This window comes from Rana temporaria, chromosome 8 (genome assembly GCF_905171775.1).
Source record: "Rana temporaria chromosome 8, aRanTem1.1, whole genome shotgun sequence".
Classification (NCBI taxonomy): Eukaryota; Metazoa; Chordata; class Amphibia; order Anura; family Ranidae; genus Rana; species Rana temporaria.
In genome coordinates, this window is record NC_053496.1 from 138204822 (window position 1) to 138219681 (window position 14860).

The following is a 14860-nucleotide window of genomic DNA, read 5'->3' on the forward strand; positions in this document are numbered from 1 at the left end:
GCCTGGGGTCCAATGGGCCCCTTACAAATGTAATGCAAAAAAAAACTGGGAGGGGGGCCGGCTGGGCCTGTAGGTGGCCCTGGGGACTATTGAATTGAATTTTTATTTTTTTTAAACGGGAGGGGGGCCAGTTGGGCCCCTGGGGATCATCGGGCCCCTTACAGGTGTAATGCCTATACCCCCCTGATGGCGGCCTTGGCCACAAGTATTACGACATGTCCAGAAGGACACACATTAGCTTTGTTTTCATACATTTGCTGTTCTTTATGAGGGTGGTGTTAACAAGCTGTTAAAATAAAGTCCTGCCAAATTTCCAGACGTTCTCTCCCCTTTGCTCCTCTCTGAATATTCCACCACCACCTACTTATCAGGGGGGGTATTTATAGCGATCAGACAAGGTTTTCTAAGCTGTCTGAACACTAATTCCAACACATTGGCCCCAACTCCGGTTCTGGGTAGAGATGAGCTCAGGTGTCTTTCAAAGTCAATTCTAACACAAACTCCTAACTCCAACTTTTTGGACTCCTGTGAGCTGTGGTCTGGGGGGGAGCAATGTTCTACTGTGTGTGTGGGAGAACAGGAGAAGGAGTCCGGATGGAAGAACATCTCCTGGAGTCACTGCAGCTAAGGCATGTGTGGGGGAATATTAGGATCTGTGCTGGATGGAGGGTGTTTGCAGGGAAAAAGCATCTTTACTGGAAAGGAGAAGAGGATTTGTGCTGGGGGGGGGGGGGGGGATAAAAGGATTTGTAATAGCAGGAGGAGGGCTTAAGTGAAGGGATGTTTAAGCTGGGAAGGGTGATTTGCGCTGGGAGGAGGGATATGGAGGGGAATAAGAAAATTTGTGCTAGAAGAAGGGGTGACTTTTGCGGAAAGAGTAAAGTGGTGGAGAGTAATTTTGTACTCCTAACCCCTACTATGCATTACCCAATCCTGTCCTCTGCATTACATATTACTGACCTCAGCTCTCTGTGTTATGTACTTCTAAACATGGCACCAACTGCAGCGCTCTGTGCGTTATATACAGTATTCCTGACCCTGCACTCTATTATATACTTCTCACTGTCTACATTTACTTAACAGTTGCTGGTTGCCAAGCAGTCCCTGACTATTTATTGAAATTATTCTATAAATGTTGGTTTAAACAAAGAGTTAACAAAAATCTATGTAATGGAAACTTTTTCTTTTGTGCTGAGGTTTAGGTGTGTTTGCGAGACTCTTTCTTGTGGCACAGCAATCAAAGCGTATCTCATAGGTACAAAGAGGCTTGGGTTGTGTTTAACCCTGGCCCTCAAAGTGGAACTATAGGCAAAACTTTTTTCATTTTGGATAGAGCAAGGTTAATTTTTTTTTTTCGCCATTGGTTTCCGATTGCGGAGATTTCCCCTCACTTCCTGTCTCATAGCCAAACAGGAAGTGAAAGGAAATCCCTGTAAATCAAGGTAATTTCTTGGGGACCCCCAGGTCACCAGAACTAGTGTACCCATTGGAAGATTTCCCCTCTATTACTTTTTTGGGGACAACCCAAAATGTGGGCAATTTCTTTTACTTTCAATGATAATGGTAAATGGGACCAATAGAGGGTGAATCTCCTTAACCACTAGCCGACCGCGCACCGTCATTATACGGCGGCAGGTCGGCTCTCCTGGGCGAGAGCCCGTAGCTATACGGCGGCTCCTTGAGCCGCCACTAGGGGGCGCGTGCGCGCCGCCGGAGGCGCGCGCCCTCGCTCGCCCCCGACTCCCGTGCGTGTGCCCAGCGGGCTCGATCGCCGCCGGGCACACGCGATCGCTCGTTACAGAGCGGGGACCGGGAGCTGTGTGTGTAAACACACAGCTCTCGGTCCTGTCAGCAGGGGAAATGCTGATCTTCTGTTCATACAATGTATGAACAGAGGATCAGTGTTTCCCCTAGTGAGGCCACCCCCCCCCCCACAGTAAGATAACACACAGGGACATACTTAACCCCTTCCCCGCCCCCTAGTGTTAACCCCTTCACTGCCAGTGGCATTTTTATAGTAATCCAATGCATTTTTATAGCACGGATCGCTATAAAAATGCCAATGGTCCCAAAAATGTGTCAAAAGTGTCCGAAGTGCCCGCCATAATGTCGCAGTACCGAAAAAAAAAAAAAAAAAATCGCTGATCGCCGCCATTACTAGTAAAAAATATATTAATAAAAATACCCCCTATTTCGTAAACGCTATAACTTTTGCGCAAACCAATCAATAAACGCTTATTGCGATTTTTTTTTTACTAAAAATATGTAGAAGAATACGTATTGGCCTAAACTGAGGAAAAAAAATATTTTTTTTATATATTTTTGGGGGATATTTATTACAGCAAAAAGTAAAAAATATTCATTTTTTTCAAAATTGTCGCTCTATTTTTGTTTATAGCGCAAAAAATAAAAACCGCAGAGGTGATCAAATACCACCAAAAGAAAGCTCTATTTGTGGGAAAAAAAGGACGCCAATTTTGTTTGGGAGCCACGTCGCATGACCGCGCAATTGTCAGTTAAAGCGGCGCAGTCCCGAATCGCAAAAAGTGCTCTGGTCTTTGGGCAGCAATATGGTCCGGGGGTTAAGTGGTTAATGGGGGTACAAACTGGCAAAAAAAAAAAAAAAAAACTGACAGGTGTTCTAATCCCTCTCCACTCCATCCAAAAAAAAAAAAGGAATAACTGCAGCATCACTTCTACCAGAAGAAGCAGGGGCCAATAGCTGTGAGAGGGAGGATTCTGCTCACAGTCTGCTGAGGGTGGAAGAGATTAGGCGCCAAGATCAGCACAAAAAAAAAAAACAGAGTTGAGCGATTGCGTTAAGCCCAAACTCATCTCTAGGCCTGAGAGCCTATCATCTAATGTGTATGTATACCTTCGGATTTGTTAGTGCCATTTAGACAACTGCAAGCAACAGCTCACACCAATTCTCACCTGTATTTTACACAGCACTGAGCGGGTAATTCCAGGTTCGCCACCAACTCTAGAGGCCTTTCCTGAGTCATAGAGAAAAAGTGTACATTAAATGGTGCGCAGGAGGGTACCATTCTAAATTGTAGTTACTGTATGTGCATATGAATCAACGACGACCTGGAAGGAGGCCAATAAAAATACAGTAAATTAAGCTAAATATAAGATGGGGAACTTACCCTTCCTCAGATGTATTCTTCGCAGTGCGTTTATTAGAGAAGATTTACCAACGTTGGGAATTCCAGTTACCATGATGCAGATTTCTGGATTCTGCAATAGCCAATAAATAATTTATCCTACAGTAAAATTCTGCTAAAATCAGAAAGATAATACAGAAATAAGATCTTCAAAAGTGAAACGCTACACATCTGCAATGCATTTTCATTTTACTGGAATATTTCAACACATGACAACAACTTTTACTTGTCGGCCACTGACCTCAGCTCTGTTGAATCGGGGATGACATTCAATGCGCTCTGTAATTGCTGGAACAATCTAAATAAAAATACAAAATTAAAAGAAACTTTTTTTTACTTCATAAGAAAAGTGCTCACAGAAATCTAACTATCAAGTTATTAAAATCAATACAATACTTGCAAGCCATTATACCCATATCAAAAGAATGACAAAAGAAGACATACAATTAGGGCCAGATTCTCAGTCAGCGGCGTATCTTTGCCCGGGCGTAACGTATCCGATTTACGTTACGCCTCCGCAACTTAGACGGGCAAGTGCTGTATTCTCAAAGCACTTGCTCCGCAAGTTGCGGCGGCGTAGCGTTAATCGGCCGGCGTAAGCCCGCCTAATTCAAATTTGGATCAGGGGGGCGTGTTTTATGTAAAACTACTGTGACCCGACGTGATTGACGTTTTTGCGGAACGGCGCATGCGCTGTCCATGGAATTTCCCAGTGTGCATTGCTCCAAAGTACGCCGCAAGGACGTCATTGGTTTCGACGTGAACGTAAATGACGTCCAGCCCCATTCACGGACGACTTACGCAAACGACGTAACTTTTTCAAATTTCGACGCGGGAACGACGGCCATACTTAACATTGGAACGCCGCACTTATGCCTCATAGCAGGGGCAACTATACGCCGGGAAAAGCCTAACATAAACCTCGTAACTTTACTGCGTCGGCCGCGCGTACGTTTGGGAATTCGTGTATCTAGCTAATTTGCATACTCGACGCGGAATTCGACGGAAGCACCATCTAGCGGTCAACAAAAAAATGCAGTCAAGATCCGACGGCATAAGAGACTTACGCTTGTCCGATCTAATGGATATCTATGCGTAACTGATTCTAAGAATCAGGCGCATAGATACGACGGCTCGGATTAGGACTTACGACGGCGTACATGGCGCTGCGCCGTCGTAAGTCCTTTCAGAATCTGGCCCTTAGTATTTGTTATTCCTAATGAAAGTATAAAATGCCGATATAAGCAAAAGCTACACATTGTAATATTTCATTATTTTAAAAACCCAATCTCCCAGAGTTGTCAACCCTGTCAAGTTTTTGATTTCTCTGTTTCCATGCTGGGAGATTCACCCTCTCCAGTTGTCCCAATAACCATTGTCACTAGGACAGAAAGTGAAATCCCACATTCCAAGATATCCCCCAAAAATTGAAAGAGAATGCCTTCAAATGGCAGAAACTTTGGAGAGATTTCCTTTTCTTTTCCTATTAAGTCTATGGAACAAGAAGTGAAGGGAAATCCCATTGATGGGACACACATGGCAACCTTACAGAAGCTTTAACCCTTCCCCACTATTTACAAAAAGAAAAAAAGTTTAGGCTTTAGTTATACTTGCACAAGAAACTATCGTGGTTTTACCTTTTTTTTTTTTTAATATACATTGGTATGTTACAACTTTAAATTCCTTAGCTTTATCATTGTGGTTTTGGAAACAAATTTATAGTGTGGAATTATATTGCAAACCTACACATGGAAGTAGCCATATTTGCTGATTAAATATGCAGGCTCTTCACACAACGGGCTACATTTTTTATTTTACTTTTAGCAAACCAACATTTTTCCATTGTAACAAATAAATCTGCACTGCTCAATCATGACCTGTAGAGTCATTGGAAGGACTGGTGAACAGGCTTCAGTGTCGCCACACTTGCATGGAGTATACAAGATAAACGAGCAACTCTCATTCCGAATAAGGTAACCTTTATTGGCTACATTGTCAATACAAGATAAAAACTACTAATACATTTCGGTGATCAGACCCCTATCATAGCTTGACAAAGTGGGCTGGGCAGCCTTGAAACACGTTTCTGCACCCCCTAGTGACGTTTTTGGAAGGGATAGCACTTCTGTTCTGTGCTCCACAGAACCCTTCAGTTACTTCCTGCTTCCCGGCCGCCTGTTCGGTTTCATCCGAAACCACTGCTATTTGAGGATTTTGCAATGGGATAGGAGCATTCATAGATGCCATGGAGCTTGTGAGCCATATCTGCTACCTATTATTGTACACCTGTAGCACCACCACCAAATAACCTTACAAATTTAGACCAACCACCTCTGGGTGTCCATAAGTTTGAGAAACCTCTGTTACTGCAAGGTACCTTGACAACTACTAAAAACTGGGCATCTTCATTGTGCAAATTATGGGTCAAAATATCCTGAGAGGATACATACAAGATGAAAACCTGTCATAAACTGAAATACTTTACTGAAATGTTAGATGTTTCAGACAAATCTGTAATTGAGGACTCCTTCACACATGATGCCTTCGTACAGTTGGACGGATTGGGTGCAGGATGCACTGGATGCCTTTGCTGCCCTTGTGCTCTTGCTGGGCATCCACTGCATCCCTGTGCTTAAGGAGGGGTGGGCTCCCTCCAGGTATACCTGCCTTTAATCTATCCATTCTTATATGTGCTCCTACTATGGAGGCTCTGGAAATTTGGAGTTAGGACCGCAGTATATACAGAGGCAGTGGCGGCCCGTCCATAGGGGGCGCCCGGGCGCGGCCCCCCCCTCCCCCAGTCTGTAAAAAAAAAAAAAAAAAAAAAAAAAAAATTTAAACCTTTACCTTTAAGAAAAAAAAAAAAAAATCCAAAATAGGTAATTATGTGCACTGTGTCCGCGCGCTGGGCATAGTGCGGTAGGAGTAGCGCCACGTCTGTTCAATCACGGGATTGCAGACGTGGCGCTACATTGGCAGCCAAAATATGCCTTTGTGGCGCTGCCGATTACGCCACTTGCTTCCGGTGCGATGCCAGTAGCATTGTTATGGCCGGGCGGGTGCATTTCTTTGTGCACGCGCTCGTCTCTGTGCTCGTTCCGACGTCACTGGAAAAACAGGAAGTGACGTCGGCACTCTCGAGCTCAGTGCGTCCCGACGGGGAACAGGTAAGCAGAGCTATGTCTTCCCCTCTTAACTACATTATGTTGTAATACAAACTGCAGCAGCATGACCAGAGCCCAGACAGTGGAATCCCAGGCATGCCTCTCCCTCACTGAGCACCACAGTCACTACTCTGTTATTTCAATGGTGTTAAACTTGTTAACCCAGTCATTGCTGAAGGCCCTAGCACACGTGGATTGACGGATGGCAGCATGTCACACAGATAAATGCATCCAGCCTTGATAAATTCCCGCAGACAGACCCAATCTGTCACAGTGACCCGATACCCTGCAATTAGCAATAAATATTAGTTCCAGCCCAGTGCCCATCACTAAATGCCGCCCAGTAACTGCTGCAATAGGTGACATTTCCTTAATCCTAATTACATTGCTAAGTTATAGCTTATAGAAAAGTGGTTTAAGGTTATATACATGGCAGTTTTATTTATATATAAATTTGAATGTGGATTGCTTAATGCAGATGGCATGGGGCTGTGTGTTGGCACCCTTATGCTAATAAATCCATAATTATTCTACCTGTGTACACTATTGTGTAACACACAGTTTTACGTGTCTGCACTGCATTATTGTAGCTGGTGTGGTGGTTATGGATTGAGGGTTCAGTGGCTGCACTGGTGACATATTCTTGTGCTTGTCCGTCACAGGTAGAAACTATGCCAGGGCTACACCTGCAATTTAAAGTACTTGTATACCCAACATCGGCGGCCGGCACACCACCCCACCCGCTTATGCAACTTTGAAGTAGTTCCTGCATTACTTTTATCCCACTTTGATGTGACTTGAGCTCCATAGACCTCCAGAATACATTGCTTCAAGTCGTGCTGCAAAATCGCAGCAAAAAATTGTGGCAGAATAGTGCGACTTTCAGGCTAACGCAGTCTGAAAGTTGCACAATTCTACCGCAATTTTAATGCGACTTAAAGCAATGCCTGTGTATTCTGGAGGTCCTATCAAAGTGGGACCAAAGTAATGCAGGGACTACTTTGAAGTCGCTGTGACTTGAAGTCGCACAGATATGAACGGTTCTCATTGGAAAAAATGGGGTACGACTTGTCATGCAAGGTTCAAGTCCCAAGTCGCAGGACAAGTAATGCAGTATGTCCGCAGTCTCTGGTAATCTTGTGCAGTATCTGCTAATCTCCTGCCCATTTCGAGTCCTTCATTACCAACAGTGTAATTTTTTACGTTGTTTGCACCGATCTGTAAGGCTGCGCTATATACCATGATTTGTGATGCTGGGGCTGTATACTCTGTGCTGTGATGCTGAGCTGTATACTCCTGACACTATGAGTGTGGAATACAGGGGACGGAGTGGTGGATTCTATAAGGGGTGTGGCTTATGAGAAGTGGGAGGGACCAAATGTGGAAGGGCGGGGTCTTGCGCCCCCCCATCCTAAAACTTCACCAACCGCCACTGTGTGTATCTCTTGGCGTAGGCAAGTAGCTTCCTCATATATTTGCAAATGTGTGCAAACAAAACCCTCTATTTTTAACGTAAACTGTTAGACAGGACCAGTTTGGTTGTTTTGCAGGCTGGCAAGTGTGCTGGGAAATCTTTCTTCCGTTTGTAGGGGTGTCCCCCAACAACCAGCTTATCCATGTAACTAGGCTGCATCTGATGGCTGCTGGGAGGTAGATAATCCCACTCTTAACTGAAGTTTAGTCCTTCAGTGTTATTCCTGTGTCCCTGCCTGATCCTGTTCCTGTACCTGTACCTGCTGCTTATTCCTGTGATATGCTTCTAGTACCCTGCTGCCTGCACCCAGTACTCCGTACCTTGCTCGGCTCCCCTTGTTTTCTGTCTCAGTCCTGACCTTGCCTTGCTCAGGTTTGCTCCCTCCATTTGTACACAGTTAGTTGGGTTTCTGCTTTGCGTTTATTTTGTCACTTTACATTGTTTATGGTTTACTTGTGTTGGTAGAGTGATATTTATGTTAATAAAGTTCATATAACCGTATGCAGCCTACTGATCTGGTTATCATTGCTGAAAACCTGTATCCCTTACAGTTTCATACTAGCTCTAGGATCAAATAAACCCATATGAGTGCTCCGAAACTAGTATGCAGTCCAAGAATCACAGCTTCCAATCAAACATTCTCACGCCCCAATAGGCTCAGTGTTCACGAATATGGCTCAGTGTTCACGAATATGGGTACATTTATAATTTCTTTGCAAAAGTGTCAGTACACCTGTAACGGAACTATGTATTCTGCCTGGACATCTATAATCATCATGCAGTGAGGCATACAAAGGGTTAATTGGAGAGTAATTCTTTCACTGCTAAATTCTAATGTCCCCTTCTTCAGCTAATTGACTCTCTTTTGTGTATTGTACTACAAGTTAGCAGTCTCCTGTCAGGTGTATGCTGATGGGATTATCTGTGAGTGTGTATTGTTCTAAAGGTTAATTGAATTCTATTGATAAAGGAATGTGTCTGGTCAGGTCATGTTAAACATAGCTCGGAGCTGAAATGTCTAGATACTGATTAGCTCAAGGGGATGTCATTATTTCAAAGTATCTGTATTGAAGCCCCCCTGTGTGAGGAGGGGGCAGAGATTTTCATTGTTCCTGTAACAGCTTGTAACTAGATGTAAACCAGAAAAATATTCCATTAAAACAGTCTACTTGACCCTTCAAAACGTAGCCCCGTCTCGTTCTTGAAAGGGCATTCTATGGGACTATTATTCTGCTCCTTTTACAGCTGAACCTGACTCTCTCCCTCTGGATCTCGTGGATGGGATTATACCAGCTGTACTTGCATATCGCAACTTGCCAGGGAAAAAGGACGTCTACAACGGCTGATACCCCCTCACTACTTGGGTAGCCGTTACAACACCTTTTAAGAAAAATAGATAAAAAGGACAACACTGTCAAGAAGGTGGCCTTACCTTCCTGACGTTTTCCTCCCGTATGCAGTCTGTGTATATAACCTTTCCAACTTCCTGCTTTCTTAGCTGTGTGATGATCCTCTGAAAAGGACAAGACCAGAACAGAACATTTATAAGCGAGGCATGACAAAGTCTAAGCTTCTCGGATCTCCCGTGCACTAAAAAAAATGATATTTTAGCTACAATAATTTAGACTAGGTACTCTTCATCGCTGCCAAGGCTTTGCATATCACACAAGCTAACCAGACATCTATCTAGGGCTGTACAGAGTAGGGTTGCCACCTCATCCCTTTAAACCCAAACACACATTAAACTATACAGGTTTTCTGGCTGATTAAGGTGGTAATTAAACTCACTTGGTGCCTTTTCTGCATTAAATTGGCCTGAAAACCTGTTAAATCCATACGTGAATAGGTTTAAAGAGATGAGGTGGCAACCCTAGTATAGAGAGAAGTTTTAGACCAGTGTTTCTCAACTCCAGTCCTCAAGGCGCACCAACAGGTCATGTTTTCAGGATTTCCCTCAATTGAAACAGCTGTGGTAATTACTAAGGCAGTGAAACTGCTCGAATCACCTGTGCAAAATAATGGAAAGCCTGAAAACATGACCTGTTGGGGCGCCTTGAGGACTGGAGTTGAGAAACACTGTTTTAGACAATGGAGTTAACTCACCAAGGCCAAAATTTGTTTTTAGTTTGACACAGTTGGGAAAGGTTAGATTTTTGTCAAGCTTTTACTGTTCGGTGTCTCTGTTAGGGAGAATCACCAACTTTAATTTTTCCTGGTAACCATTATCATTGAGAATTAAAGTGACAGAAGATTAAACATTTTACAGCTGTGATTAGAGCAAGAAGGGAGGGTAACTCTTCCGATGGGGACACTTTTTCTGGTGACAACTGTGAAATCTTCCCAGTGGGACACAGACAGCAAACCAACTCAGTGTGTTTAACCCTGCCCTAATCGATCCACAACTTCAAAAATACCAAAATACCAAAAGTGGCACCGATGATTGACAAATAAAGGCAGCAAGGTATTTTTCGAAATAATGTTTTGTTCTGGTTGTTTAACACAATATCAAAACAGCAAAAGAATTACATGACCGCTGATCAATCAGCTCTCAGCCTACTTGTTGCAAAGGGAAGTATACCCAAGCCCCAGCACTGTCACATAAAAGAGGAAGGGAAGTAGGTCACATGCTCCACCATAAAGTACTTGGCATTTTCTTTGCTCCTGACCCCTAAATAAAATGGCGAGGGACCAAAGAAAATAGAGTATGTGCTGCTGGGAAAGAGAGCATTAAAGTGAACCGCAAAGTAATCTTGTCAATATAAAGTGTTTGATTTCTTTAAAATAATTTCCATAATGATAATTAAGGGAGGGGCACATTAAACTCACTAACGTATATTCCATAGCAGGGTTTGACAAATTGGCTTGGAATCTAGGAGCCAGCTAAAAAAGTTAGGAGCCAGAAAATGCACCCCGTCCCGACGAGCTCGCGCACAGAAGCGAACACATACGCGAGTAGCGCCCGCATATGTAAATGGTATTCAAACCACACGTGAGGTATCGCTGCGATCGTTAGAGAGAAAAAAAATTCTAGCTCTAGACGTCCTCTGTAACTCAAACCATGCAACCTGTAGATTTTTCTAAATGTAGCCTATGGAGATTTTAAAGGGTAAAAGTTTGTCGGCATTCCACGAGCGGACGCAATTTTGAAGCGTGACATGTTGGGTATCAATTTACTCGGCGTAACGTTATCTTTCACAATATAAAAAAAAAATTGGGGTAACTTTACTGTTGTCTTATTTATTAAAAAAAAGTGTATTATTTTCCCAAAAAAGTGCGCTTGTAAGACCGCTGCGCAAATACGGCGTGACAGAAAGTATTGTAATGATCGCCATTTTATTCTCTAGGGTGTTCGAATAAAATATTATATATAATGTTTGGGGGTTCTAATTAGAGGGAAGGAGAAGACAGTGAAAATAGTGAAAAATTACACACATTAGAATTGCTGCAATGCCAATGTAATGTAATGCCAACGGCCACCACCAGGTGGCGCCAGCTCACAGAAGCTTCCGAAGAGCTTGGGACTTCACAAGGCCGCAAAGCCGTGGCCTCAATTACCGGCCGTCGCGGACCTGCCGCGATCACGCGGCTGGGGGCGCACGGAGACACAGGATCATTTGCCTCCGTGCGCCCCCACCTCCCCCCGCCGCGATCGCGGCAGCTGGTAATTGAGGCCGTGGCTTTGCGGCCTTGTAGGCGCCAGGTCACAATTTCTTGTCGCCAATGCGACCTGGTGCCCGGATATTGTCGACCCCTGCATTAAGGCATTTTTAAACCCCACCCTCCCACCAAAAAAAAATAAAAAAATATATATTGCAGCTTACTAGTCCTAAAATGTGGTAGTGGAATAAATTTTCTGTTTTTCAGACCCAATACATTTTTGTATATCTGTCCATCCTAATAGAAATACAGTATCTTGTAACTTCTTGTTTACTGAATTGAAAGCTCAAACAATACCATCAGCTATCACAGCTATCTTCTGGGAACTACACAACTTTCTACCCCATGTAAAAAGGAGATGAAGAAAGAGAAAAAGAAAAAAAGAGAGAGAGAGAGAAAGATACAGTAAGTTTGTAGTCCAAACCAGGATAGCAGCCTAGGGTGACAATGCTGGAACCATGTACCATGGAAAAAGTATGACCACTGAGCGTTGTCACTCTAGAACAGGAAGTGTAATACTAGAGGGATCTCCAGGAAAAAATAAATAAAAGAAAGAACTGGTAAGCTGCAATATATTACATAGTAGTTCTTGGTTTTAGATGTACTTTACATATGTATGAAAACAACATTCCAAGCTGCTGTTGAAAGTGCTCAGATATAACACCAACAATGTTTACAATGGATAATGTTTTGCTTGAGAAAGTATTGCCTCTACAATTACATTGTCCCATTATTAGTATTACTTATTTTTTACATTTTGATGAGTCAGGTCAGCTAGGTCCAGTTTGTTGAGTATAAGAAGGTGGGGCTTAATTCCAAGGTGCTCTTTAAAGAAAGGATTTCGACCAGATAAAGGAATGTTTTCTAGTTAAGGAACAGTCTCTGAGCTTATAAAAAGGGAAACAAAAAACACTTAACCTAAAAACACACAATGGCCAATCTAGTTAAAAAATATGATATTTACAAAGTATATACATGTGCACACGCTAGCTTTTAAAAGTTTGAAAACCAATTACCAATGCATGCATTTTCAAATGAATTATTTATTTTTATAAAAAAGTGCCATTAACTTGATATAGAAATACTGTATAGCCAATACTAATATAGTCCAATCACCAATACGAATAGGCGCCACATCCCAAACAAAGATATTAGAACATTGGGGGGGGGGGGGGGGGGGGGGGGGGGGGGGAGGAAAAAGTTTTTTTCTCGGTGCAATTAATATTTATACAACAATGAGAAAGAAGGCAGAGAGCAGGGGGACTTGTGTGCGACGGTTTACAGCAACTTTCTGTGCCCAGATCGACATTCTTGGGTTTTGCCAGTAATGAATCACATTGTCCTCTGCCCTTACATAGTCTATTTGTTTTTATTCCTCATCTAGCGTCCTTTGTGGTGCGTTCGTCACGCTCCTCCCCCTATTGGGGGTTTCACATCTTGATCCCATGCCTCCGATGGTGGTTGGACAGTTGGTCCAGCGGGTAGCTTGGTTGTAATAGCATGATTGACCATCGCATTCCCCTGAAGAAGCGCATTTCGCGAAGCATGTTGGGATTCTGTGATTTTTCCATCTTGGCATAACCGCAACCTGCTAAATCGTTACCATCATATTGTGTTATAAATACTTAATAGGATCAGTGTTTTTATTGATTTGTATTTTTATACATTATCGACCAAAGACTATTTCTTTCTCATTGTTACATAAATATGAATTGCACCGAGAAAATTCCTTTTTCCTCTCCCCCCCCCCCCCCCCAATGTTCTAAAAACTGTATAGCCAAGACACGACTAATGCTCCAGAATCCCATTACTGCTTTCAATGACTTCACTGTAAGGGTCCAATAGGGCAGCCATTTATTCATATGTGCTAATGAAAGTGCATTTTTATTGAACAACCTTTTGTAACTAGTTAAAGTTAAAAACACATTTGGGAGATGTTTGACTTGCCAAAGGATTTGTTTTTCTGCTCACCCAGCTTTGAAATATTCACATCCCTACAGACATTACAGCACAGCTAGGTTGGTGTTCTGACTTTTCATTACTGCAATTAAGGCACAATTCCACTTTAGGTACTGTATTTATCGGCGTATACCGCACACTCTTTGGCCCTGAAAATCAGGGAAACATCGTGGGTGCGCGATATACACTGATACCCACTTCCAGCGCTGTGTTTGAACCACTGCGCCGACATATACTGAGCGCAGTACACTCGGGTATAGTCGGGCAGGCTCGGCTCCGCTCGTGGTCACGTCCTGTGCGTCCTTTACGCGAGAGGAGCCGAGCCTGCCTGACTATACCCGAGTGTACTGCGCTCGGTATATGTCGGCGGAGTGGTTCAAACACAGTGCGGGAAGTGGGGATCGAGCGGGAAGGACACCACGATGGCCGCAGAAGGACGCCGGACGGGACAAGGCCGCCGATGGACGGAAGGCAAGACACAGGAATTTTCCTTCTAGTTTGGAGGTGTGCGCTATACGCCGGGGCGCGTTATAGCAAGATAAATACGGTATAAAAATAAATGAACAGATCCCTCACAGCTCCTAAAAAAGCATCTGAAGCTTCTATATGTACCTGAGCTCTAGAGCTGTACATTTTGGCACTCCTTTTCCAGGTTGAATAATGGGCATCATTCAGGCCACTTCCTTTAAACCCAGGGCATCAAAGCTCTCCCCCTCCACCATGGGCTCACATGATAATGTTGCTGCGAGTTGCCACATCATTATGTTGGGCCGATTTCTGGAACATTAAGGCCTCATTCACATGGAGGACCGTTCGGGTCCGCCTGTCAGTTTTGACGGCGGACCTGAATGGCAGCTCCATGCATCCCTATGGAGCGTCGGATGTCAGCGGAGACATGTCCGCTGACATCAGACCCTATCCGATCCGCTAAAAACAGACGTATGGGGGCCACATCCCCATCCGTCCATGCGGATCAGATCGCTCCATAGGACACAGCGCAGCGGGAGATCAGTCCACAGATCTCCGCTGAGCCGACGGATGACAAGCTCCTCTTTGCTCACTGAGCGGGGAGGGGCTTGTCAGGCACCGCTGTGTCCTATGGAGCGATCTGATGAAAACAGACAGCATGTCCGTTTTCATCAGATCTTATGCGATCCGCATGGACGGATGGGGACGTGCCCCCCATACGTCTGTTTTTAGCGGATCGGATAGGGTCAGACATCCGACGCTCCATAGGATTGCATGGAGCGGCCGTTCAGGTCCGCCGTCAAAACTGACAGGCGGACCTGAACGGTCCTCCGTGTGAATGAGGCATAGGATCTACCCACCAGAAGTAGATTGGGGGGGGGGGGGGGGGGGACGACGACGACGACAGACATGTGACATGTTTTTTTTTTAAACAGTGACAGGGATGTTCCAGGGGGGCGCCTGGCTGAACC

At 44.1% G+C, this 14860-nt stretch overlaps 1 protein-coding gene across 2 annotated transcripts in view; it reads right to left on the reverse strand.

Moving 5' to 3' along the window:
* The window catches only part of MTG1 (mitochondrial ribosome associated GTPase 1), a 40427-nt gene that overhangs the window by 15064 nt on the left and 10503 nt on the right, over positions 1 to 14860 (reverse strand). For both annotated transcript variants that reach the window (XM_040320767.1, XM_040320768.1), the window contains exons 4-8: positions 12217 to 12321; positions 9238 to 9318; positions 3409 to 3465; positions 3150 to 3240; positions 2935 to 2996 (exon numbers count right to left, since the gene is read on the reverse strand). In XM_040320767.1, coding sequence (XP_040176701.1) covers positions 2935 to 2996; positions 3150 to 3240; positions 3409 to 3465; positions 9238 to 9318; positions 12217 to 12321 — 396 coding nt within the window. The remainder of the gene's footprint in view (positions 1 to 2934; positions 2997 to 3149; positions 3241 to 3408; positions 3466 to 9237; positions 9319 to 12216; positions 12322 to 14860) is intronic.